The sequence below is a fragment of the Nothobranchius furzeri genome, chromosome 6, assembly GCF_043380555.1.
Source record: "Nothobranchius furzeri strain GRZ-AD chromosome 6, NfurGRZ-RIMD1, whole genome shotgun sequence".
Classification (NCBI taxonomy): Eukaryota; Metazoa; Chordata; class Actinopteri; order Cyprinodontiformes; family Nothobranchiidae; genus Nothobranchius; species Nothobranchius furzeri.
In genome coordinates, this window is record NC_091746.1 from 78,870,020 (window position 1) to 78,895,452 (window position 25,433).

Below are 25,433 nucleotides of genomic sequence, written 5' to 3' on the forward strand. Positions count from 1 at the left end.
CAACGACAATGAACCGACAAAGACAACAACCAGGAGGGAGGTATAAATACACAAGGGAAGCAGGAACACATGGGCAGAGTAATCAGGGACAGGTGAGAACAATTAGGCTAATCAGGGCAGGAGAGACACATTCAGGGAGGCTGGGGCGGGGCGGATCATGACAGTACCCCCCCCCCCCCTCAAGGGGCGGATACCAGACGCCCACAAGCCACAAAACACAGGAGACACGAACGAAGACCAGACCAGGGCACACATGACAAGGGAACACAGAAGACGAGACCAGGGAACAAGGAACACCATCCAGGCTGCGGAGCAGGGGCCTCTTGGTTCAGGCGGCACTCCGTCTTACAACCACTCAGACGTGTCCGAAAACTCAGTCCAGAGAAACTCGGACTCGTAGACAGGGGACTCGTAGACTTGGGCACAGGGGACTCGTAGACTTGGGCACAGGGGACTCGTAGACTTGGGCACAGGGGACTCGTAGACTTGGACGTGGGCACGTAGACTTGGACGTGGGCACGTAGACTTGGACGTGGGCACGTAGACTTGGCCGGACTTGACTGGACTTGACACGACGACTTGACTGGACTTGACACGACGACTTGACTGGACTTGACACGACGACTTGACTGGACTTGACACGACGACTTGACTGGACTTGACACGATGACTTGACTTGACTGGACACGATGACTTGACTGGACACGATGACTTGACTGGACACGATGACTTGACTGGACACGATGACTTGACACGATGACTTGACTGGACACGATGACTTGACACGATGACTTGACTCCAGGAACACAGGACACCAGGAACACAGAGACGAACTGCAGCAGCAGGCATAGGCCCCAGCAGGAACTGCTGCGTGGAGAACCTGCAGGCACAGAACCTGCAGGCGTGGACCAGGAATTGGTTGAGTAGCGGGAGCGACGCGTGGAAGCCCAGCTCGGCGGCAGGTACTCGACATCCCAATCAGAGCAGGTGCACATCCGATCTGCTGGGTCCATCGGCGGAGGCTCGGGTGATGGGAAGCCGGAGAAGAGCGGGGAGACCAGCCCTACCACACCGGAGAATAATGGCGTGCGTAGGCGGTGTAGCTCCCTTGAGGCTCCAGGATCCGCGGCTTCAGGAGACGAACGGGACGGGGCTAAAACAGCTGGAGGAGAACGACCCTGGCCACCCCGAAGATTAATAGGATGCGCCAGGATCTCCCAGAGGAACTTCGACCACCCCGAGAACAGGTAGGATGCGCCGAACACAAACTCCAGGCCAGAAATCTCCCACAACTGAAAGGGACAAAAAAGAAAAAATAATCCTCCAGGAACAGGTGTGTTAGCTCACCACAGGTCCAGGTTTGGTCGGTTCATTCTGTCATGTTCAGCGGGTGGAGGTGGCAGACCATGTGTGGTGGTGGGTTCCGGAGGCAGATGAGCAGGCAGATGTAAAAAATAAAAAGCTGTTTATTGAAGGACGGGAGCACAGGACGAACGAACATGGACAACGACAATGAACCGACAAAGACAACAACCAGGAGGGAGGTATAAATACACAAGGGAATCAGGAACACATGGGCAGAGTAATCAGGGACAGGTGAGAACAATTAGGCTAATCAGGGCAGGAGAGACACATTCAGGGAGGCTGGGGCGGGGCGGATCATGACAAACCTGAGAGCAGGAACTCATCTGTCACTCAACAATAAGACCTTGGACTGATTTTGTATGTTGGACACGTGTTTCTGAAAATTAGAAAATGAAAAGAAGTCCTGCAAGACAAGAGTAGTCTTCATCAAAACAAGATCCAGAGCTTTTATGAAACACTGCATACCAGCAGATCAGCGTAATACAGCCGCCACGGTGTGCCTGATGACCAGGCCGTGGCAGCAGGGCATTGCGGCGCAGAGACTACTCCATACCTTCTTTTTACCACCGTTGTGTAATCTTTTGTAAAAAAAAAAAAAAAAAAAGACACAACTGTGCAACATTACTACCGCAATCTGACCAGTAGTCAACGACCTAAGGCTCCCTGATGCCACCACAGCGTTGCGGCCAATTGGCAGCATTGTTTTCTAAAAGTGTCACACAAGCATTGAAGCCATTACCATGCTGAACATGGTGGTGAATCCATCGCCTTTGTTCTTGTTATTTCACACTTTTCTTGTTTAATTTGCCACAAGGTTTGGCATTGCTTTGATGTGGTAGCAAGCCCGGTGGGCATTCTTCCTTAGGCAGTTTGCACTTCACTCTTTATTAAGAATTGATTTTCAAAGGTGTGGTTTGTACTCAGTCACAGCAGGCCATCTAGTCCTGCTGCAGATCTGAACCTCACACAACCTTGATTACTCGTGTTACCTAACGCCGTGCACCTCAACCTGATTCGGTGTCCTTACGGTCCTTACAGTTTGTGTACACGTGTCGTCACTTGGAGATGATGTCTCATGACTAAAACAAATAGATGTACTCCTCTGAGGACCAGGATGTAATTGTTTCACATTCTGCATTCCCCTGTTACATGTTCTGCTCCTTTTGTGTTGACAGGCTGATTCATTTACTGGGTGGTGAAGTGGAGAGGAGAAGGGTGAAAACAAATGGTGGTTCAGATTATTTTATATGAATAAAGGACAAGTAAACATCCAGACGTAAAATGTTTGACTGCTGTCATTTGACTGTATTTGATGACATTTTTTTCCGCTGTGGAGGTCCACTTTCTCCCTTCTCCTGAACTGAAGCTGTTATGCCCGGAAACTTGTCTAACACAAGAGCTATTAGCCTTTCTCAGTACTTTGGCAGGCCCGGTTCCTCTTCTGGCAGAAGCTGCGGGAAATGGCATGATTAAAAAGGCAGTCTTGACAAAAGAGAAGAGGACTGAAATTACACGAAGGTCAACACCAGGGTTTTGCAATCAGTCTGAGCTGTGCCTAAATGTTATTTAACGTGTTTTTACCGTCCTCTCTGCTTTCTGACAACACATTAGAAGTGGCCCTGCCTGAAGTAATGGAAGGAATAAAGAAAAAAAATAACCCTGACACTTTCTTAGCTACTTCCAGTTACTCAGCTCCATTTCAGTGATTTAAATAGCTTACATGAGAATACCCATCTCTCCAACTGCCATGGAAACCTTCATCAAATTAGAATTGAAGTGATTATCCAAGGCAGAGCTAAAGGACAGAATCGATGGTCTTTTGTTCTAGGCTAAAATGAAGAATGGCCATTCAGCAGGGATCTCTCTCCAGTCTTACACACACACACACACACACACACACACACACACACACACACGTCTTTTGCCTCTTTGAATGTTTTATTCTACTCGAATGTCTTTGACCACATCAGCATTACGCCTGCATCGCGCCGTCTCAGACCTTTTGCCTTGGTTTTTCTCACCCCTATTAAAAAAAGAAAAGAAAGACGGAAACAGATAAACACCCAAAGGAGAAAATCCTCCTTAGATAATTGCAATTAGTAGTTTTAGCTGGATTTTGCTTCTTTGGCCCTGGCCTTGCCCTCTGTGTTGGGTAACAGTGAATGGGAGTGTGCCTGGTGGGCATTTTTCCATTTTATATTGTGCCCTCTGCCCCCTCCACCTCACATGAGACTGCAGCGATCAGAAGGGTGAGCCGGACTGGAGTTAGGAAAGTGTTTGAGTGAGTAAAGTCAAGGAGAAGAAAGACTTGTTTTCTGCTGGTCAAGTACTGCAGTATTCTCTAATTTGAGCGAGCACTAAATAAAGGAAAAAAGTGCTGCACTTATGTCTGTCTTCCTGGAAGCCTGTTAACTTCATGGAAAGGACACATAACAGTATTTTCTGCGAAATGCTTGTAATTCCAGCTTGAGCCTGCAAAAATCACACCTGGTTGCAATGGAAGATAAATATTGCGTCACAAATTGACTTTCTTTTTTTCACGTCACATCTATTACACTACAGAACAGAGGACAAGAAATGTTCCTTCCATCAAAGACCAGAAAAAATAACACATTTTGTTATTACAGATTCAACTACCCACTCATTTTCTTTTTTTTTTCTGACTAATTTCAAATTTACTTTGCACAGACAAGAAGGAACTTGGTAAAAGGTCACAAGATAATACGTTTTCAGGAAAAAGAAATACAGTTTCGCCCACACCGAGGTTAGACGGTAACCGAGAGTGTGGAAATATGTAAATATGCTTTGTATGGTTCCCAAACCTCTGCAAACAGCCACTCTTGTTTATGTGATGCTGACTCCAATCACACTCTGTCGTCTACTCTCTCACAAATGCCACTTTAAACACGTACACACTGTGCTTCACATAAAGAACTGTAATCCATCAACGTGCTCATTGCTGTCATGAGTAAAGAGACAGAGCTCTAAGCAAGAGTCCTCTAAAACAAATTTGATTTTCCTCAGATTCTCTCAAACAGTGACGTGTGAGCACTAGGAGTGCCAATGCAGACTGGAACCTTTTTGCTGCCAACAGGCATGTGTCTGTTTAGTTCAGCTTTAAATCCTGAAATCTGATTTGTCCGTGCTCGGTAGCGGATTGTGACGGGTTTAAAGTTATGAAAATTAGCTGTGTGGGACAGTGACACTGGAGACATTTGATGAGTTCACAAGGAACAGGAACGTTGTGTGTGTGTTTGTGTGTGCGTGTGTGTGTGTGTGTTTTCGTGTAATAAAGAGTAAGGATTTGGTTTTTCTAGTGTAATTTCACACCTATAATGTTTTCCCTTCATCCATTATCTCAATCGTTTTTTCCTTCTTGGGTATACTGGTTGTTGAGGTCGGTCTCCATTAGGCAAAAGACAGCGGACACCCTGGACAATCCATCAAAAGGACAAATAGAAACAATTTAGAATCTCCAGTCAACCTAACGTGCATGTTTTTGATCAGTGGGAGGAAACCAAAGTACCTGGAGAAAACCCATATGTACATGGGGAGAACATGCTAACAGTACGCAGAAAGGCTGCAGCCAGGATTCAAACCTGCGACTTTCTCTCTGCAAGGCACCGGCGCCCGGTGCTACCAGCTGTGTCATTATGCAGCCGCTCAAAGTTTTCCACATTTTGTAAAATGACTCCAGAGATTTTCTAACAGTCATATTCTCGAACAAGGATTAACTTATGAATGTAACAACGCCCCATAAAGTACTTGAAAACCAGCTAAGATAAGCTACCACGTGTTTGCCCAAACGGCCAAGTGTCTGATAAGACAAACAGACAAAAATCAAACAGTTATGTTTTCTTTTGTTATAAAATCCATCCAACACCTTCATTATAAAACAAAGCGCCCTATCTGTTCCATCTAAGCTCCTCAGTGGTTTAAGTATGCTAATCATGTATCATGCTGGAATGTTACCTTAATGAGTTCAGCTTCCACCATACACATCGCTCTAACGTGGTCGGTGTCTGCTACACCACAAACAATCCTGACACAGATGGGCCTTGTAATAATGTCTCTGCACTAATTGTCAGTAACATTATCCACCTTATCTTAAATCAGTACACAAAATATTCCCACAATCGAACACATAATTTTTTATTCATTTATTTTTACTGACTCATATTTTAACTTGCTTTTATACAGTAATGTCATGGGCACAATTTTTGACTCGCGTGAAGAAAACGCTCTGCTTTCAACCCATACCTCCCACATAACCACACATCGTCTGCCACACAATACTCTGGTACATTTAAATACATGAATGGGCTCCGGTGAAAACTACTTTAGCCATTTTGGAAGCAACCGTTCCTTCAAGCATGGACCGCTGCTTAGCTGCTCCTTCTAAGTAATGCTGATTACAGTTATGACCTTAACAACTGCAGACCTACCTTGTGTGTCAGAAATCCTGGAATTACTAGTCAGCTCACTACTGCGTCTACTCTGATAATGTCTTAGGGCAGCAGCAGTGAGGATTTCAGCTAGCCTATAGCATTATTACTGCTGCATGTGGCATTGTTGGTGACTTTTTTAAACTCAAAGGGCGATAAGTAAGAAGGAATGGGACAAAATCACAGAACAGTCTAATGTCTTGTTCATGCCGGAAGGAAGGATATATTGGAACAGATTTCCTTCTCAGCTGGCTGAAGGGTTGTCAGGTTTTCTCCTTTTAAAAAGGCCAAAGAGGGACGCAGTCATTGTTTACAATGTGTCTCACCTCCATACTTCCTCGTTCCTGAGCCAATCATATGTGAGCATGGGGCCTCCAAGCCTGCACCACCAAACTAAACTCAACCAGCATTTGCAGTTCAACACCAGTCGGCAAAGAGCTGCAGTGTTGTGAATAGAATAGTAGTGTTTCCTTTACCGGAACTCCAGAGTAAATGCACAGATGTCAGCATATTGCGACTGCTTTGGTACTGAATGATGTCACTGACTGGCGTCAATTAACGTCCACAGTAACATTAATAACATTAAAAGCATTTATTTTGTTGAAGTATATCATAGTTTAATCTATACAGAGGTTGAGAGCAGCTGTGTGATGTAAAATGTGGTGTTCAATGACCAGAAGTGTCATTGTTTTTAAAGCGCTCTGTGAGACAACAAAGCCCTGTCAATTAAGACTGTGGGGGAATTTCCCCGTTTGTTCTAGTATCGGAAGTAGGGCTGCAGCTATCGAATATTTTTGTAATCGAGTACTCTATCGAATCTTTTTTTCGATTAATCGAGTACTCTAATAAATTACTCTTTTGTGTTTGTAAACCATTATATCATATATTGATGAGCCAAGATGGCGCCGAGTATGGCTGCCTCGTCGCAAGCTCCACCAAGTTCCAACATTACACGCTCCATACTGTACATTAATGCCACTGTTTTGCACATACCAACCTCTGTACATTTTATATCTCTTATCTTATTGTTTACTTTATTCATTTCTATACTTAGATTAGCCATTTTTATATTTTAATTGTTTTTACATTACTGTATTTTTGCACAACTCTGTTGCTGTGAAGCTCGCACACAAGAATTTCACTCGCATGTACTGTACCAGTGTACCTGCACATGTGACGTGACAATAAAAGTGATTTGATTTGATATCAAATAGCATGTTATAATTATGAAAGACCTCTTGAAATGAGAAAGCAATTACCAGTTATTCTTCAAGTTTTATTCAAAATTAGTTTGCAAAACTTCAGCACTTCAACTTTACTTCACAGTAAACAAATGCCTGTGCAAAAAATAAGTAAACAACCTGAGCCGATTCTCTCCTCGTGCGAGAATCTGCTCGCCTGCAAACCAGACAAAAACTAGGAGGATAACGCTACGAGCGGCTGCGGCCCAAACAGAACCAGAACCGCTCACGGCGCAAACAGCTCGCCGGCTGTTTCCCTATTAACACACGTCCGTTTTAATTTCTACACTTTTTTTTCTCACACTAACAAGGATTGCCAAAAGCATGTTTGCTGTGGTTTTGTCAAATTATACTGATCACAAAACATTTATTTACTTTCTTTCGTTTTCCTCCGCCACTCATAAATACCCGTGTCCTCCTGCAGAAACCCCGAGGGACAACAGACGTCAATAACAACACAATAAAAAGTCCGACGTGTTGTGTAAAAACTGCTGTTTTTTTGCACATTTTAAGTCCGACGTGTTGCTACCAGATGTACGGTGTGAGCTGAAACTGAGTGCTACAAACGAAAAAGTCGCACAGTGTCCGCAAAATATATAGAAAAACAGGCTAAAAAGCATTATCTTGTAGAGGCTCCGAGTCCGCTTGCAGAAGTGACATTTACAGGTGCTGCAGCACGGAGGATGTGGTGTTGTAGTAGGCTAAATCCATTTTACTGTATTTATACTGGACTACGTTTTCCCCCTTACGACGTGAAAAATGGTCCCACACCTTTGACATTTTCTGTCTTTTTCGCACTCCACCGGGGTCCACGTTGTCCGCCATGGCTTAAGAGAAAGTAAAGTTTTATTCGCTACTCGCGTGTGCATTCAGTCCAGTGGGCATGTGCGTCACTTATTTCGGTCCGGGTGAAACATGACCCCGGGCGATTGCAAAGCCATGAATTAATTAAACAAGAATTAAACGAAGCCTCGAGGCAGAGAATTTGACTCGAGGATTTTTTGTACTCGAATTATTCGAGGTACTCGAGGAATCGTTTCAGCTCTAATCGGAAGTTTAGTAAAAGCTGTGGGAGAATTCCGTCGTGTTTTCTGGTGTCGGGAGTTAGATTTTAAAGGGACGTTATGGAAGTTTGACAGCCAAAACATGTATAGAAATAATAAATTTCTTCTTCATACATTCTCCTGCAATGCCCTTGTCCTGTAGAATGAGCTCTGGCATTTTACTGTGATTGCCAGTTTTTCTGTAAAATCACAGGAAAAGAGAGATGCTCGGGTCGAGCAGGCTGCTTCATGCGCGTTCACGCTCAGGCATCGCCCGTAGCATTTGCTATCCGTAGCTTTAGCAGCAGAGAGATAGGCAGTGCCAACTCAGCGACTTTGTCGCTGTTCCTAACGCCTAGTGACAAAGCTAGCTACATTTCTGAGGACCCTTAGCTACTTTCTGGAGAACTTTCTTCTAGATATTTCCTGCAAATTAGCAACAAAATAGCCATTTTCACTCTGAACCGTTCTTTGGTTTGACGTTGTTTCAGGTGTTATCAAGGATGTAACAGTTACAGATACAATGAATGTTACTGTGTAACTCACCTTGTAAGATGCCTGACTCCCATGCAGAAGACCTGGTTTCGATTCTGGTTGTGAACATAGTTCATTTAGAGTTTCTTTTTTACATTAATGGCTTTTTTTTTTTTTACAGTAAGATGCCCAAATTTTTATTTGAGACTTGCCGAACGGCATTGAATTCACAGATAAAAAAGATGTGGGTTCAACTTTCATTTTGGAGCAATTTTTCAAGCAAGAGAAGGGAATGATCTGAGCATGCAGGAGGACTGACCCATCATAAACCTCTGTCAGCTGTGCTGAAGAGAAAGGGACAGAACCAAATTATTTAATTAATTAGCTGCGTGTTCCCCTGTCCTCTGTCCTCCGGGCCACACACACACACACACACACACACACACACACACACACACGGGACTGTCTCAGCTGTTATTTTCGTTAAGGAGTGTGCACGTAAAGCATGCGCGCCTCATGCACTAGCCTACTATTGAAGCTGCCGTTACGCTTTTGGCCTGAGGGGGCAATCGCGAGCATAAAAATTCAAAAGTCCGTAAAATCCCTTTAAGCAGGAATGGTGCTTATTTTCCTTTGCTTCCATTTTGCTTCACCAGCAACTCTTCTAAAATTACTAATGCCGGTTGTTTGGGACGACGTTTGCTGATGTCATTTCCTAATGAGTTACAACCAATCAACACAACACTTTCTCACACCCTAACCCCCAAATTCCACTACCTCAGCTCCGCTCCAACACGAACGCCGGAGCAAAATCGGTCCCGTTGTAGTCAATCAGAGCAATTCCACTACTGCGGCCGTGCTCCGGCAGTGCGGCGCCGTGCGCCGCCCTCTGTTCCGGCGTCCTGCAAAAATTGAATCGACCCTATTTTCGCCGGACGCCGGAGCACCTCCGCAGTAAATGGACAGAAATCACAACCGCCCAACAGGAAAAGGAGCAAGCAAAACTTCCGTTTTTCACAATAAATCGGTAAACAAAAGGCGTTTTTTGTTTCATATGCACAGGTTTAACAACTTTTAACAACTATCAATGGCGGCTGAAGTTTAAATGCACAAAAATAAGCCATAAAAACAGTTTCCACTATCAAAGTAGTCACACTTTGTTGATCCAAACACTGCTGATCTCTCAACACAAATGATGGGCAGATTAAACAGTTCATTTCGATGCTTCTCCCACACAACGGGTGTTTGGATCTAACTTCCGCGTTTATTGCTCGGACTGTATCGCAAGATCTCGAAAATCCCGCGCATGCCTGTTTGCCCACCTCAGGTCTCCGCACCGGAGCAGAGCCGCTGTAGAGCGGGTACCAGTAAAAATTGAGTTCGGAAGCGAGCGGCTGCGGAGGGCGGGGGCGGACCGGAGCGGAGCAGAGGTAGTGGAATTTGGGGGTAAGCGTCGAAAAATGACGCAGTGTGACCAAGCGTTTGTTTCCGACACATTAGGAGCCCCTGCACGTCGGGAGGCATCCGTTGCCCGCGGTACAATGGACATTTGACCGAATTGTGACCTTAACCCTCTTGTTATTTAACCTTCCCCTCACCCCCATCCTAACCTTAACCAGCTTGCACATCGTTCCCTTGAAACACTCTTAACGGAAAATTTAGACTGACATACAGGGTTAAAGTTAGGATGAGGGTGAGAGGAAGGTTAAATCGTTAGAGATGAAATGTCAGTGAAATCTCCATTTTACCACAGGCGTCAGATACCAACGCTCTGGCACGGGCACCCAGTGCGTCGGAAACAAACGCCTGGTCACACCATGTCATTTTTCGATGCTTAGAGTGTGAGAATGTGTTGGTAAGCATGAGTTAACCAGAGGTTCCGCTCAGCTACTCCACTGGGCCGTTCGCAGCACCTACCCAGAGCTGATACTCAGATGGTTCCTGAAAGCGACCGTTCGGCCGGTCCGGTCAAGTGGAGACTCGCGTGTGTTGGGAGGTTCCTGTAAATCTAGTTCCGGTCGAGGAAACACAGCAAACGTTAGTCGGTAAAAGGAGCGAGTCAGGAAATATTTCTTGTAACCCTAAGAAGCCACGATGTTTTTCTGTATCGGATAAAGAATGCTAGAGATTAATTTGGAGCTCACGATCCTTATAGTAAATAAAAATGGGTGCAAATCACAGTTCAGTTTTAAGTTAAGTTTTAGTCTTTTGTTTAATAATATAATATTGCACTTCTTGTTTTTTTTTACTTACACTAATGTTGGAGAAATACAAAAACACATGTCCTTTACTTTTTAACTGTTCTCATGAAACAAACGGATCCAGTAAAGGTTCAAATGGTCACAGTGGCAGAATAAAGAGCAACTACTAAATATTTTGAGAAATAATTTGAAACTCCAAACATTTCTAAGCAAAATGTGCCCACTTTAGAAAGTTTACTGAAACTTTTAGTGATCATGTTTTTGTTATAATTGGTACTTTTGCTTGCTCTGTTCAGGTGGCTAACCTGGCCTGCTCCATTTCCAACAATGAAGAGGGTGTGAAGTTGGTACGAATGGCGGCTACCCAGATTGACAGCCTTTGTCCACAGGTGAGCTCTAGAAACATTGTGGAGGCCATCTGTAAGTTTTAATACCAATTAATGAATTAATTATAAATGCAAATTATAGATGTATGGCAAATACATACATTCTGAGAATTTATGTCAAATCTTAAAATATTTACTAACAAATGCAAACACACACACAAGGTGGAAAGCATTTTAGCATTTGCCTTTCAGAAGTGGGTGATAACTATGTGAAAACAATCTCTACTAGTTTTTAGTAACTAACCATCTCAGTAAATCTCAAAGGAAAATATTTGTATTTTTCATTTTTTGAAATTAGTTACTTGAATTAAAAACAATATGTGCTGCATAATCTGAGTACGAGCTATACAGAATGCGTAGGAGGAGCGTGTAGCACCGTTTCTCAGAGTGCAGATGAAGGCGGATGTTGAAATTGATTGTTTATTTTCAAGGTTACGGGTAGGTCGTATTCACATGGGACACAACACAGTAACAGGAAAGAGAGAGAGGGAGGGGAGGCCGAACGTGAGATTCAAACGCTAATGTGCACGTTCCACTATACACACCCACTCAAACCCACTAAGTTAGAAAACTTGGGGAGGAATCATCTCCTGATGCCCCTCAGCTATGCTCAACGGAGACGGATTAAAAACATAATAGGCAAAGACTCTGTGGCTGGGGAATGAGGAACAAAGAAGAAACAGAACAAAGAGACTTTTTTCTTCCATCTGCTCTGAGTCGGTTACCAACTGCTGCGTCTGGATTATAAGTGTACTATCGAATGTTTTAACTGGAAATAAATCTTAAAAACAAGAAATGTGGAAGAACTTGCAGGAAATAAATCATGACTATTAGCGTCAGTACACGGATAGCTGGCATGTTGAAGGGATTATTGATGCCCGTTTTGAAGCTTGGATCTGTTGGAATTCCAAATAAAGAAATGAAAACATGTTGCTTATTACAGAAGTTACTCCTAAATATAAAATTTCATAAATGATTTGTCTGGTTTGGGGATTACATGCTAAGCCCTTTTACCATTCATTCTACCAGGCTGCAGCTTGAACTGATTGCCATCATGTCTAAGAACATGAAACCAAATTAGCCCTACTTGAACCCTGATGAGCTCAGCCACTGTAGTGCTGATACAACTCTAGTCGCCCCACAAAGTCCCCACCCCTCATTTCAAGATGCAAACTGTGCAAAGAGCTTCTTGTACCATTTCTGTTAACAAATAGATGCAGACATGAGCTAAACCAGCTTACTTTGCTATCGTGATCCCAGTCAAGCCGGGCTCCTCGTGTTTAACTGATTCCAGAGACTCGTTTTCTTGGATAAAACCTGTCTGCTTACAGCTTTACAGGCAAACGGTTTATAAGCAACAACCAAAGACTTTATGAAGAAAAATAAAATAAAAAAATACAACATTGTTATGGGGTGCATTAGCTCATGAAGTAATCCCAATGTAATTTGCTCTAAATTTAGATGTGTGTGGGGTGGGGGGATGGGAATGAGGGTGATGTGGGGTCATTTTAATCTGTAAGGCACTTTGAGCCACATTAACTGTATGAAAAGTGGCTTATGAACAAAGTTGGATTTGATTTGAAGTAGAGCCGTAGGAAGACACGTCACAAATAGGGGCTCGACACACGGGAGGTGGCAAACGACTGCGATCAGCGAAATTCTCGCTGTCGCTTTTATTACCTGACACACGGGAGGCGACCCATGGCCAGCGGCAAAGCCGTCTACGTGTTCTGTTCCATGGCGAAATTGAAACTTCCGTTGTTTTGTTTGGCTGTGTCAGGTTGGAGGGAATCAAGGTTATTTAAGCGGTTCAGAGTTAATAACGTGGTAGAAATGATGTTTCACAAGGTGCTGCTGGAGTTATGTGAAATCTTCTGATTTTACTATATAAACATAATAATCAACTTCTCCTCCATGTTTGCTCGGAGATGTACGGAGCATCCTGTCCGCTCATTGGTCAGTGAATGAAAGCTCCGTTGATTGGTCCTCGTCCGAGCGACAGCGATGAAAAGTTGAAAATGTTTCAACTTTCTGGGATCGCGTCGCTGGGTTGCCTGTGCATGACACGTGCACGAGCGCAAAATTTCACACGCACGTTTTTCACGTTTCGCTTGGTATGAGGGAGACCCGCGATTATCGCTTTGTCGCGCATATCTCAATGAAAATGAATGGAGGAGAATGAAACAGCGATGTCGCCTCCCGTGTGTCGAGCCCAATACAGGCCAGGCCGTTGTGGTTATGTTTTTGTTTCTCTGCATCAGTTGTTACTATTTACAAAATGCACATCATCCAAAATTGGGTGCTCAACTTATGTCATTTTAAGTGTGGCACTGAATAAAAAACAAAGTCACCTATGAGTATTTGCTAAGCTGAGAATAAGTCTAAACAAATATTTCTATTTCTAAGAGTATCTCATGCTGCCCTTCATGGTGTGAGCGTCCCAGACGAAAGGCTGTCTGAAGAACATTCTGTTGAAATTCTGAACTATAAGAGAAGAGTGTAAACATGCATCATTTGAATCTGGGAGCCACAAGTGTGCTGGTCTATAGATAAATATAAGAAAGGATGATTTAGTCTTTTAAGATTTAGATGACTTTTTCATAGAATTTGTAAATTCTATAAAAGCATCTATACTATCTATAAATTTATATTATCTATAAATGTGACGTTTGAGCTCCCATATACTGTCATATTCATGTTTTTACTGCCATTCACAGGAAGAGGAAGAAAGCATTTAGCAAAGATTTAGAGGGAATTATGAAGCATACATGTTCACTTCAGAATGAGCACATTTTAGACGTTATAGAAATGCCACTCTTGTTAGTTCATGTCATAAAAAATCTGTTTTGTGCCATTTTTCTGATCTCTACGTTTGCCAAAACAAAACAAAAAAGCTCAGGTACTTTAAGTTTAACCCGTCTTCCACACCAGGTCATCAATGCCGCGCTCACCCTCGCCGCCCGGCCCCAAAGCAAAGTGGCCCAGGACAACATGGACGTTTTCAAGGATCAGTGGGAGAAGCAAGTGCGCATTCTGACCGAGGCTGTGGACGACATCACATCTGTTGATGACTTTCTCTCCGTGTCAGGTAAACAGCAGTCATTTTTCTTCTTCTCCCCAGACCGGGTGGGAGAACGTTTAATAAAGAAACAAAAAAACAAAACTCACTCAGGAAAAGAAAAGAAAAGAGCCATCCAGACGGAGGATGCTGTTTTTATTAGTCGGAGAACAGGATCAAAAAGTAGAACTAGTGTTTTCAAGTTTTATTTGAATGAAGAAACAATTTGAGAATAAATAGCTTTATTAAATTGTTTCATTGGTGGTTGCCACAACATTTATTTTAATTATTATTTGCTTAAAAAGTATTTTATTTATTTTTTATTTTATTTATTTTATTTTATTTTTTATTTTTTTCAAAAGAAAAGCAGCTGAAGAATCAAAACTTCACAACAGGTTTTACTGGTAGATTTGTTCAACATTTGTGTTATTTTTTATCATTATATATTGTTTAGGAAAATATCTCTCACAAACAGAAAAGCGCATGACTAATTGTGCTCATTTCTTGTAATCACCAGCGCACACTTGAAGATATTTGTAATTTACTTTAACAAAGAAAATTGATTCTTTTGAGAAAACACAATCATGCCGCTAATGCAATGAAAATCTGCCGTCTGCCTTTTTTTAATCCACATTGGTTTTGTTTGCTCTTTCTAGAGAACCACATCCTGGAAGATGTCAACAAGTGTGTAATTGCTCTGCAAGAAGGAGACGTGGACACTCTTGACCGAACCGCTGGAGCCATTCGGGGACGAGCAGCTCGTGTGGTCCACATCATTAACGCTGAGATGGAGAACTATGAGCCTGGGGTCTACACCGAGCGTGTGCTGGAGTCCATCAAGCTCCTGTCGGAAACCGGTTAGTGCACAGCACCGAAGCTGAACATAATTTTGCATTGCATTTTCTTTATTGGAAGAAAAAGAAATATTTTATTTTTCCCTTTGGGATTGTGCTAACATCAACTATTAAGCTTTGAGCCTTTTTGGCCAGTGATTTCACTTTCACACGCTGACACTTCCGCAGTTACGTTTGCTTCGTATTCTGCTCAGGACTTACTGAATGCTCAGTTTCCTACAGTTTTGATTAGTCTCTTGGCTTTAGCACAAATGCTGGACTGGACACTGGTGTGTCCCTCTGCCAGTCCTGGCTCCCATCCATTTTCTATCTCTTATTATTTTCTCTTACCGTGCAGTGTCGGGACTTATTGTAGGAGACTCGAGTTTATTTCTGTGGTTGGCAAAAGATAGGACAAACATATTTCTTAGTCCCCTCCCAAGAAAGTGGAGAAAGGTTACTTTCAAACAAGTTTGAGCTGATCTGAAGATGAAGGATGATGCAAGACATTTCAGCTCAGTCGGTGTTTTTCTGAAAATAAACAAATTTAAATGACAGAAGTCAAAGATCCATATTCAGTCTCACATAAGTAATCTGATACCACAGGTCTGACACAACTTTACAAGGTGTGCATTTTAATTTAATTAGTTTTTTATTTTAAATTTTAAATATTAATTCTGATTATAATCACTGTGAGTTTTTTATGCAGGCTGAACATTAAAATAGTCTCCTACACCTACTGTATTTCCTGCATTAGCTTCTGAAAATAGACAGTGAAAATCTAGGATTAGAAAAGTTTGACAGATCTACATCACACTGTCACCTAACAATCATGGACTCACCCACCTTGACTCACGACAGGGAAGGCCATTCTTGGTGCAACGTCCAGGAAACAGCAGAGAAAGTCCTGACTAGTACAAGCTAACTATTAGCAGTAGCAGCAGCACCACGCAGAAAAAGTCCTCCAGGCTTGAGATATTTGTGGAGAAAACATCTACGTTGCAAGTTAGAGGTAGCATCGCGTTGCTGTTATCCAACGCGAGGCGAGATGTCCAAATATCAGGAAATAAGACCCCAAAACCTGCCATGATGCGCCACTCTCTGCAGGAGCAGACTTGTCTGTGCTGATCCAAGTGTTTCTGGGCTTTTTTTTGTTTTTTTGCCTTGAGTACGATTTGCAAGGCATTCACTCCTACCAGAGACAAGTGAACCATGTCTTCAAGCAAAAGACAAAAACATCAAACTCTGGAGAAGATGAGGTCTAAGTACTTGTGCAGGTCCTGTATTCTTGTTCTCTGGTTTTAGGTGAAGTGCATGTTGGTCAAAACAGATCAACACTGAAAAAGCATAGACTGTTTTGTTTAGTTGCATTTGGCTAACAGCTACAACAGAAACAAAGCAGGACAGCTGATGAAAGCTCTCTACATGAATGGCACCTTCATAGAGGTCCAGCAGCTTGGTTCTCCATGTAGGAAACACGCGACAGGTGCAGGTATGGAAAGCTATAATATCAAAATTACCATGTTACAATGGGTCATTTGTGTATTTATTGGTTTATCTGTCATTTTCCCATGGAGCAGCTGGGTGTTTCATGTTTAGTTTATTTCCTTTTCCACATTATGACGTGTTTTTCAGTTGTTTTTTGTTTTTTATTATGATTTATTTTTTATTGAGTTTTGATCAGACGACCTGAAACAGTCATTTCATTTATAATGTTCTCTAACCCAAGAGACAGAGGAACCATTCTGGGACTGATCAGAAATTTTTGTAGGTAACTGTTTACGGTTCAGGTTGGTTTAAAGCAAGAGGGATGAGTTTTTCTACAAAGCGGGAAAGCACAATAAAGTCTACAAATATATACGGTTCTAATTTGCTTCAAACAATTCCTCATTTAAATCCAAACTTCCTTGTCTGGTGTTATTGTGTAACCTGAGTTCTTTAATATTTATGTAAAACAGTGTTTTTTTTTCTTTTATTAAACATGCAGGAGCGGTTTTATAAAGTCAGAATTAAGCAGATGTGAACATGTGGTGCGCTACGCTGCTCCACTTCTAGTCGGCTAAATCTTTTTGAAGGTCTTTTAAAACATAAAAGGCTAAATTTCCTCCTCACCTTTTCTGTAAGGAAGTGATTACTTAAAAGGCCTTTTTTTCAAGCTTCCTGCAGTTTCTCCATCACTATTCATGGCTTATCTGAGTTCTAATTATTTGCTGGTAGAAATGTCCTCCAGGCCCTTGTGAGCACTTTCTTTTTGACACTTGAAGCTTGTTCTGAGCATATACAGAATTTTCTCCCCCTGTGAGTAAGTATGAAATAAGACTCCCATACCAACGTTGTTGCTGCCTCCGTTTAGGTGAGCTTAACCGGCATCCTGCTGCTATTTCCTGACTTCAACAAATAACTTGCCAAAACAGATGCCAAAGATGGGTGCATGCATCATTACAATGAAACAACTCTTTAGTGTCAGGATTATGGACCGAGATGATTTTAAGCTGAATCTAGTTTATTGTTGCATCATTTTAACCTGGAGAGTGGCTCAAATAAAGACATGTCAATGTTTTCTTTTAGTAAAATGAAAAAATGGTGGATATTTAATAAATGTCTTCCAGAAAATTATAAAATGAAATTACGTAGAACAGGATTAGGTTGATGATACCTTATTTTTTATTTATTTTTATTTTTTATTTTTTTGCAGAAGACATAAACTAGACAATATTGACTGTGCCAATAGCAGGAGCAATGCTTGTCCTTCAGATGATGTATGGATGAGATTTGGTGATGGCAACAACTTTTTTGTTTGTTATTCTTTTCCACACAACCTGGTTTTGTTGCAACTCTGAAACCTTTGCAGCAGCTATCTGTAGCGTACAGGTGTTTTAGGAATTCAAATGCAAATTCTGGTTCATTAACGTTGTCTTATAATCTATCAAGTCGGTGTGCAATGTCAGTCAGATCCTAAGAATAAACAAAGGAACCGAATACTTGGTTTAATTTAGTTCCTTTTTAGGAGCCTTTAAGACCATTTTAAATTGCCTTAGTGTAAATGTCTTTTTCAAAACGCACCTTCACAAAGACTGGACAAAACAAGAAAATGACCAATTATCTGTCTAGTGGAATAAAATCTGATCACAATCTCTCTTGTATACTGGGAAAAAAAAGAAAATCTTCTGACATGTCATTTTGGTGTGTCCCCCCCGCCAACACACACCCCTGTTCTACTTCTTGCCTCCGTTCTCGCCCATCCTTCCTACTCCAGTTTCTGCCTCTCCCATTAGAGCCCATTTAGTGAGGCGGTATATCTGTTGTTTCGCTCGTTACTTTCATCTGCCAGGATAATTGAGAGACACAATCAGCTCCCCTCCCTATTAGCTGATAAGTCGCAGACAGCATTAGGTGAGTCACGTGCGCTCACAAAGCCATCTGTCTGAGCCCCTCTTCTGGCGCTCAGCTGCATCCACTTCTCATGGCTTTGGTTACATAGTGTCTTAAGCAAATTCTGTTCTGCTATTGCATAATTCAGTTGGATTAATTAGGGTAATTAATTGATGATGTATGGTGGCAATATCCCATGAACAGTTAAGGTCAATTTTGAACAACCATAACCTTGTCAAATGCTTTGACTTTATAATTGTTTCTGCTGTTATATTAGTTCTGCATGGAGCGTTTCTCTTGTTGTAAGAGTCAGCATGACACAGAAGCGTTATGTCAGCAGTACCAAACAGAGAACTGTTGATGTTGCAACGTTACATTGATTTTCCTCTGATTGGACTTTATCATGTTTTATTTATTTATTTTTTGCTGTTTCAAGAGTTGACATCATAATGGAAATCTATCTGGCTAAATGACAAGCCTAACACAGTATCTGAGTGTTTATAGAAGGAGGAGAGAAAGTACAACATTCAGTATTTACCCTCCAAGTTAACCACACACAGGCGGCAGGCGTTGCAGATTTGCAACGTTAAAACCTACCTACCTGGTTACTCCACATACGGTGTTCATGAGCATTTTTTTACTCAGAATTACCCCTGAAGGACTTAGTTGTTCGTCCTTTTATCAAAACTTATTTTGAGCCTGAGAGGGTTAACATGAGAATCAGTTCAGTTTTCAGTGGTGGCTGGTGATTTTTTTATTTTAATTTTCTAATTTTTATTTTTTTAGGGTGGGGCAAATTTTTGTTAGTTGGTTCTCAGATGCACTAGCCACATATCACCACCAGTCAACTTCAGGGTCCATTTCAAGATCCTGGTTCTGGTTTTTGGGACAAGCATCACCATTCATTGGTGATCTTCTCAGTCCCCATTCCCCCAGCAGGTCCCTGAGGTCCAGCAATCAAAACCTACTGGTTGTGCAGCGGACCAGACTGAAGACCAAAAGTGACAGAACATTTACTGCTGTGGCCCCCAGACTCTGGACACCCCCCACCCCCACCCCACCCTCCACCCCTAACCCCCTGAGGCTGAGATCAGTGGACTCAGTGGTCTCCTTAAAAAAAACCTGAAAACATCTGTTCAAGCTGGTTTTTGCGTGACCTTCATCACCACCCTCTCCTCATTCTGCTCTTTCTACCAATTTCTCTTTCCTTTTCTTACATTTTTCATCAAAAAATTGTTCTCATTTTAACAATATTTTTTAACGATTTTTTTCTTTTTTGTATTTTAATTTTTTTGTTCTTGTGAAGCACCTTGGGATTTTTGCATTAAGAGGCGTTATATAAAAGATAATTTCTTTCTTTCTTTCTTTCTTTCTTTTTTTCTTTCTTTCTTTCTTTCTTTCTTTCTTTCTTTCTTTCTTTCTTTCTAGGAGATGCCTAATTACCATTCATATGTGTCACACAACTTGAACCCGACAGGCCTGGTACCATGTCTACAAGCATTTCCAGCAACAAAGTTGTTCCAAAAACATGTTTAATATTTGCAAACTTCACACATACGTAACGGGAAAAGTCTCATGTAAACGACTGAGTCCATGTTTTCTACCTCAACAACACCCAATGACAATAAGCTGTTAAATGAAAAACAAAACAAAGCTCATTCATGAAGTCTGGTCATAATAATCGGTTTTATAGTAAAAACAGTCCACTTGTTTCGTGTAACCCTATGTCCCAACGTCACACTGAGCTGATTCCTGACTGTCTGGGCGGTTGGTATTCTGCCTACAAGGAGCAGAGGGGACTGAGAGACTATTTATTCACCCTGTAAGGAATCATTTTATCAACTACTGGCTCAGGAAAATTATTTCAAATATGACAAAGTTACTTGGTGTACCTTTAAAAGGCGCAGGAAGGTCATTTGGTTTCAGCTCTGATTTGGTATTAAAACTTACTGTTTTCTCTAAAATTTATTTTGTCTAAAAAATAAAGTACTTGTTGCACTTTCTATCACTGCGTGTTTTGTGGATTTAGTAGGGATGTGAGAAAATATTGATTTGGCAATATATAGTGATATTTTTTCCTGCGATATTACATTGATATTCAACACCGTGTATCTAATTTTTGGAAGAATTTATATGCACGCATTTGTGTATTTTCTTTTCTTTTGGTGCAATTCAAACGCCGACCACAAGTTGGCAGCAGTGTGCAATGGATTTTGTTTCCCCCATTGAAATGTAAATCCCTTTATTATGGTTCAGATGCCTCATGTTAAACATGTTTGGACTGTTTATTGAATAATCCTATGATAAATCCAGTAAAAAAAAATCACTAACAACATCTGACCGAATCTATCGCAATGCCATGTGTATCGTGATAAGTATCGTATCACCAGAATTTCACCAGTACACATCCCTGGATTTACTCATTTTAGTTCCTCGTCTTGCTAAAGTAAAACAGCTTTCTTAAATAGTAGTCATCTGTTTTTGATGTTCAGTTTAAAGTTTCAAGACTGTGAGTTTCACACAACCAGAGTGGATCCACTCCTCTTATGTCTAGGTTTTGGGAATGGTTTACATTTTGTTTGTTGGATATTTACCCCAACATTTCTAAACTTTACAGCAGGTGACATGGACATCTTGACGTTTTTTGAACAAAACTTTACCTTCCGCCACAAATGGTGCTGCTGTTTGGTAGGTGGTTTGTTGTTTGTCCTTAAGTTTAACTCCCAAGTATACAGTACCGTGCAAAGGTTTTAGGCTGGTGTGAGTAATTGTTCCAAACAATCTACCACCCCACATCTTCTGTGGATGTAGGCTTCCTCGCATCCTTCAGTCTATCCATGTCATCGCAGACACACCCCGATGAGATCAGGGCTTTTATTGTTCTTTCTTACGCTGAAAATATTTCGTAATGACTTTGGCTGTAGGCTATGTTTAGGGTCACTCACTTTGCGTTTTGTAAATTGTTAAAAAAATAAACAGTCATTTATAATTCGGAAAGCCTTCTTTGTTTAAAGCATTTTTAACATCTGTCTAAACCTTTTGCTCAGTACTGTTTGGGTTTTCATATCTAATTTGGGAGTTTCTTTTTTCTAAAGAAATGATAAACCCAAAAATCTCCAAATCAGTCTCTGGACATCAAAACTTAATGGGAAATAATGTTCATTTTCTGCTGGTCAAATTTACCTCAATGCCAATAAAGTAATAAGTAATAATAAAATTCACTTGATTGTGTTTAATATCAACCTTTTTTTTCCACATCTTGATCACAGATTATAAATTTAACCTCCCTCCTCTTGTCTCTTCCCTCTTTTGTCCTGGTTAAAGCCAAAAAAAAAAGAAAAAAAGAAAAGGATCACAGTATGAGATTACCAAAATCATTATAGTACTTTTACAATTAAGTCAAATAAAAAAATAAAGAAGAGAAAGTGTAGATTTCTTCTATGCTGTAGTTCCCTAATCAGATGCGTTAACATGGCCTGTAACTAGAGTAGTTCACAGCCAAGTGTGAAGCAGCTGGGATAAAAATCAACTGATCTCAATCCGAAATTATGGTCTTTAGTCGGAAAAGGTTAGAATGCCTTCTCCAGGTCAGGGATGAGGTCCTGCCCTGAGCGGAGGAGTATCTCGGGGTCTTGTTCATGAGTGAGGGAAAGATGGAGCGTGAGATCGAAAGGCGGATTGGTGCTGCGTCTTTAGTGATGTGGGCATTGTCCCGATCTGTCGTGGTGACGAGAGAGCTGAGCCAGAAGGCAAAGCTCTCAATTTATCAGTCGATCTACGTTCCTACCCTCACTTATGGTCATGAACTTTGAGTAGTGACCGAAAGAATGAGATTGCGGATACAAGCGGCCAAAAAGAGTTTTCACCACAGGGTGGCTGGGCTCTCCCTTAGAGATAGGATGAGAAGCTCGGTCATCCAGGAGGGGCTGAGAGTAGACCTGCTGCTCCTCCACATCAAGAGGACCCGGTTGAGGTGGCTTGGGCATCAATTTAGGATGCCTCCTGGACACCTCCCTGGTGAGGTTTTTTTGGGCATGTTCAACCAGGAGGAGTCCTAAAGGTAGACCCAGGACATGCTGGAGGGACTAAGTCTCTTGGCTGGCCAGGGAACACCTTGGGATTTCTCTGGAGGAGCTGGCCCAAGTGGCTGGGCAGAGGGAAGTCTGGGTCTCCCTGCCTAGGCTGCTGCCCCCACGACCCAGCCTCGGATAAGCGGCTGAATTGGATGGATGGATCTGAAAGGTCAAATAGTTTTAAATTTAAAACTGTAGATTTTGGCACCTTTTGATTTTACCATTCACTTCCAACATATAAACAAAATCAAACACACAAAACAAAAAACTGGGACATATTAAGGCGAAAAACTTGATAAATGTCTTTTTTCCCCCCAATACAAGATCTTTAAGAGCAAAACTTAGCAGATGCACTCTGGAGTGGCCAGCGTATTTGCCCCAACAGATGCTCATATCTAAAACTTTAAAATTTCTGGATATTAATGGAGATGTCAGCATGGGAGGCCAATAGAAACTACATCACACGGGTGTTCCATTGGCTTCATATTTCTCTGTGATGAACAGCTGTTGTGTTTCCCCTTCCTGTTTGCCTCTTAGTGGTAGTTTGGATTTTTAAGGGCTACCATGCACATCTGATCTGGACCATAAAGCACTTATTGATCCTGGTGAACTTTTGCCTTCTTTTCCCCTCAGTCCTCTCAGACCTGATGTCTATGGATCTGAACACAGTCAAGGAGAAATCTATAGCTAGGGGGAAAGATGATTAAGTGTTGCTGAACAAAGAAAAAGAATAGAGGACCACACACGTTTTAGAGCATACTGAGTCCAATTAACTACACTCTGCCCAAAGAAGTCGAAATCTGTCACGAAGGGTTTTGCTAAACGATGTGAGTGAAGATTTTAGTGGAAACCATTGATGTGGTCCTTGTTTTTTGTTTTGGGATTTTTTTTGCCCATGTGTTGTTGCCATGCATGTGTACACCACTTGCTTCTCTGAGCTAGTTAGCCGATTTGTCTGTTTTTGACGTCTGTAAAATGAATTTATTATCAGATAACCCATGCTTTTATGCCCATCAACTCATGCCAATCAGCACTGCTTTCCCATTTTGCTGGCAGCAGCCACACCATCGCAACGCTCTCTACGACAGTACTTGCCCTTTGCCCTTTTCTCAGTTTGCTCATCCCTCTTTCACACATTCAGCACGGGTCAAATTTACGACCAGTTCGAAATCAGGCGGCCAAGACACACTGTGCAAAGCTTGGCCATAGATTCCTGACAGACCATCCACACACATGGGTCTGGGACTGAAGTGTGTCCTTGAAGAGGGAGAAAAATCAATAGCCTAATGGGAAAGTGGTTATGACTTCTCTTGCTTTTACACCCCTCCTCTTCCCCCCTGTCACACTTTTCTCTGTATAATACCACTCTGTGTTTAAAATAATCTACCTCTCCAAAGATGGACATTTTTTTTAGTTGCCCATTAATGTGAAACCTGCAGAAGTGAGATTAAAAACTGATATATGGTCTTCACGATGACTGTGTGGCGTTTAGAAGAGGTGGGGAGGTGGTGCTCCTTGTTATTACGTTTGGCCACAGAAAATAGGATTTAGGCAGGGTTTAGCAGTGAGTAATAACACATACACTCACACTGCCTCCCACATGTCATCCCTGTAAATCAGTGGATCAAGTGCACTACAAGGAAATGCAGCCGGGACTTAAGGGATAGAAGTAAAGACACTTCATACTGCATGCCTCTAAAATAATAGCTCCACGAACAAAACTTAATATTTTTTTTTCTTTTTATTCAGAAATCCCTCTTGGTGAACTTAGTTGCCAACAAAGTGGAAAAGTAACTTTATTTGCTTCTACATTGGGAAGAATAGTATTCAGAAAGGTTTGCTAACTTGAGTACATCATGGAGAAGGATACTAGCCTTCCCAGAAACTCAGTTTCACCTTTCCCCCACCTATAATGCAGCTCTGAATCTTATTCCTAAAGCCGGGCGTACACTGTGCGACTTTTTCACTTTTTTGAGCCGATTTTCCACTCGTGCGAGAATCCACGACATCGGGGCGAGTTTAGCGCCGAGCGGTCGTGTAGTGTACAGGGGGTTACGAGAGGCGATTAACACCACCTGACCAGCTGCCGATCAGCAGTCGTGAGGTCGCACGGACTTCTGGCGTGTTTAAAATTTTGCTCGTCCCTCGTGAGGGTATCGCACTGTTGAAGCGGCGCATGCGCAATCCTGCATCAACGCCGCTCGTTATTTCCCTAATAACACGCTGTTTGTTTTTGTTTCTACATGTTTTTTTACTCACAAAGATTGTCAAGAAAGTGTGTTTGTCGTGTTCGTGTCAAATTAAACTGATCACAAAACACAGATTTACTTTCTTTATTTCGTTTTCCTCATCCAACCCCCATAAATCCCTGTGTGTCCTCCTGCAGCACTCCCGAAGGACAACAGGCAAAACAAGACAAAAAAGTCTGACGTGTTGTGTAAAAACTGCTATTTTTAGCATATTTTTAGGGCCGACCTGTTGCTACCAGACGTACAGTGTGAGCAGTCAGGTCGCATCCGAGAACTGGGTCGTGCAGTGTGAGCACATGACTCGTGAGATCTGCTCTGCGAGGAAGTCGTACAGTTTGAGCTGAAGCTGAGTGCTACGAGTGAAAAAGTCGCACAGTGTACGCCCGGCTTAAACAGCTTCAGTCTAGGTCACATCCTCTTGAATCTAATCACTACGATGACCCCCACTCAAAAGAGGCGAATGACTCAACAGGAGGTAGGGAGGAGGGGTATTTGTACATAAGCAGTCGTTAAGCAACGCTAAGTTGCTCGTTAAGCAACAATAGACAGCCACAGTTTTTAAGCTTGATCCTACTATGTTCCAGTCAGAATTGACAAAGCTCCTAGGATGAGAAGTGTAACGTATTCAAGAAACCAAAAAAGTCACCTTCGTTCGAACCCCTTTGTATTGCCATGACCTGGATTACCGAGAAC

General features: G+C 42.0%; 1 protein-coding gene across 1 annotated transcript in view; it reads left to right on the plus strand.

The window, feature by feature from the left end:
• ctnna2 (catenin (cadherin-associated protein), alpha 2) overlaps positions 1 to 25,433 on the plus strand; it is a 439,259-nt gene that overhangs the window by 370,957 nt on the left and 42,869 nt on the right. The window contains exons 10-12 of the mRNA XM_015943640.3: positions 11,066 to 11,158; positions 14,087 to 14,243; positions 14,870 to 15,070. Coding sequence (XP_015799126.1) covers positions 11,066 to 11,158; positions 14,087 to 14,243; positions 14,870 to 15,070 — 451 coding nt within the window. The remainder of the gene's footprint in view (positions 1 to 11,065; positions 11,159 to 14,086; positions 14,244 to 14,869; positions 15,071 to 25,433) is intronic.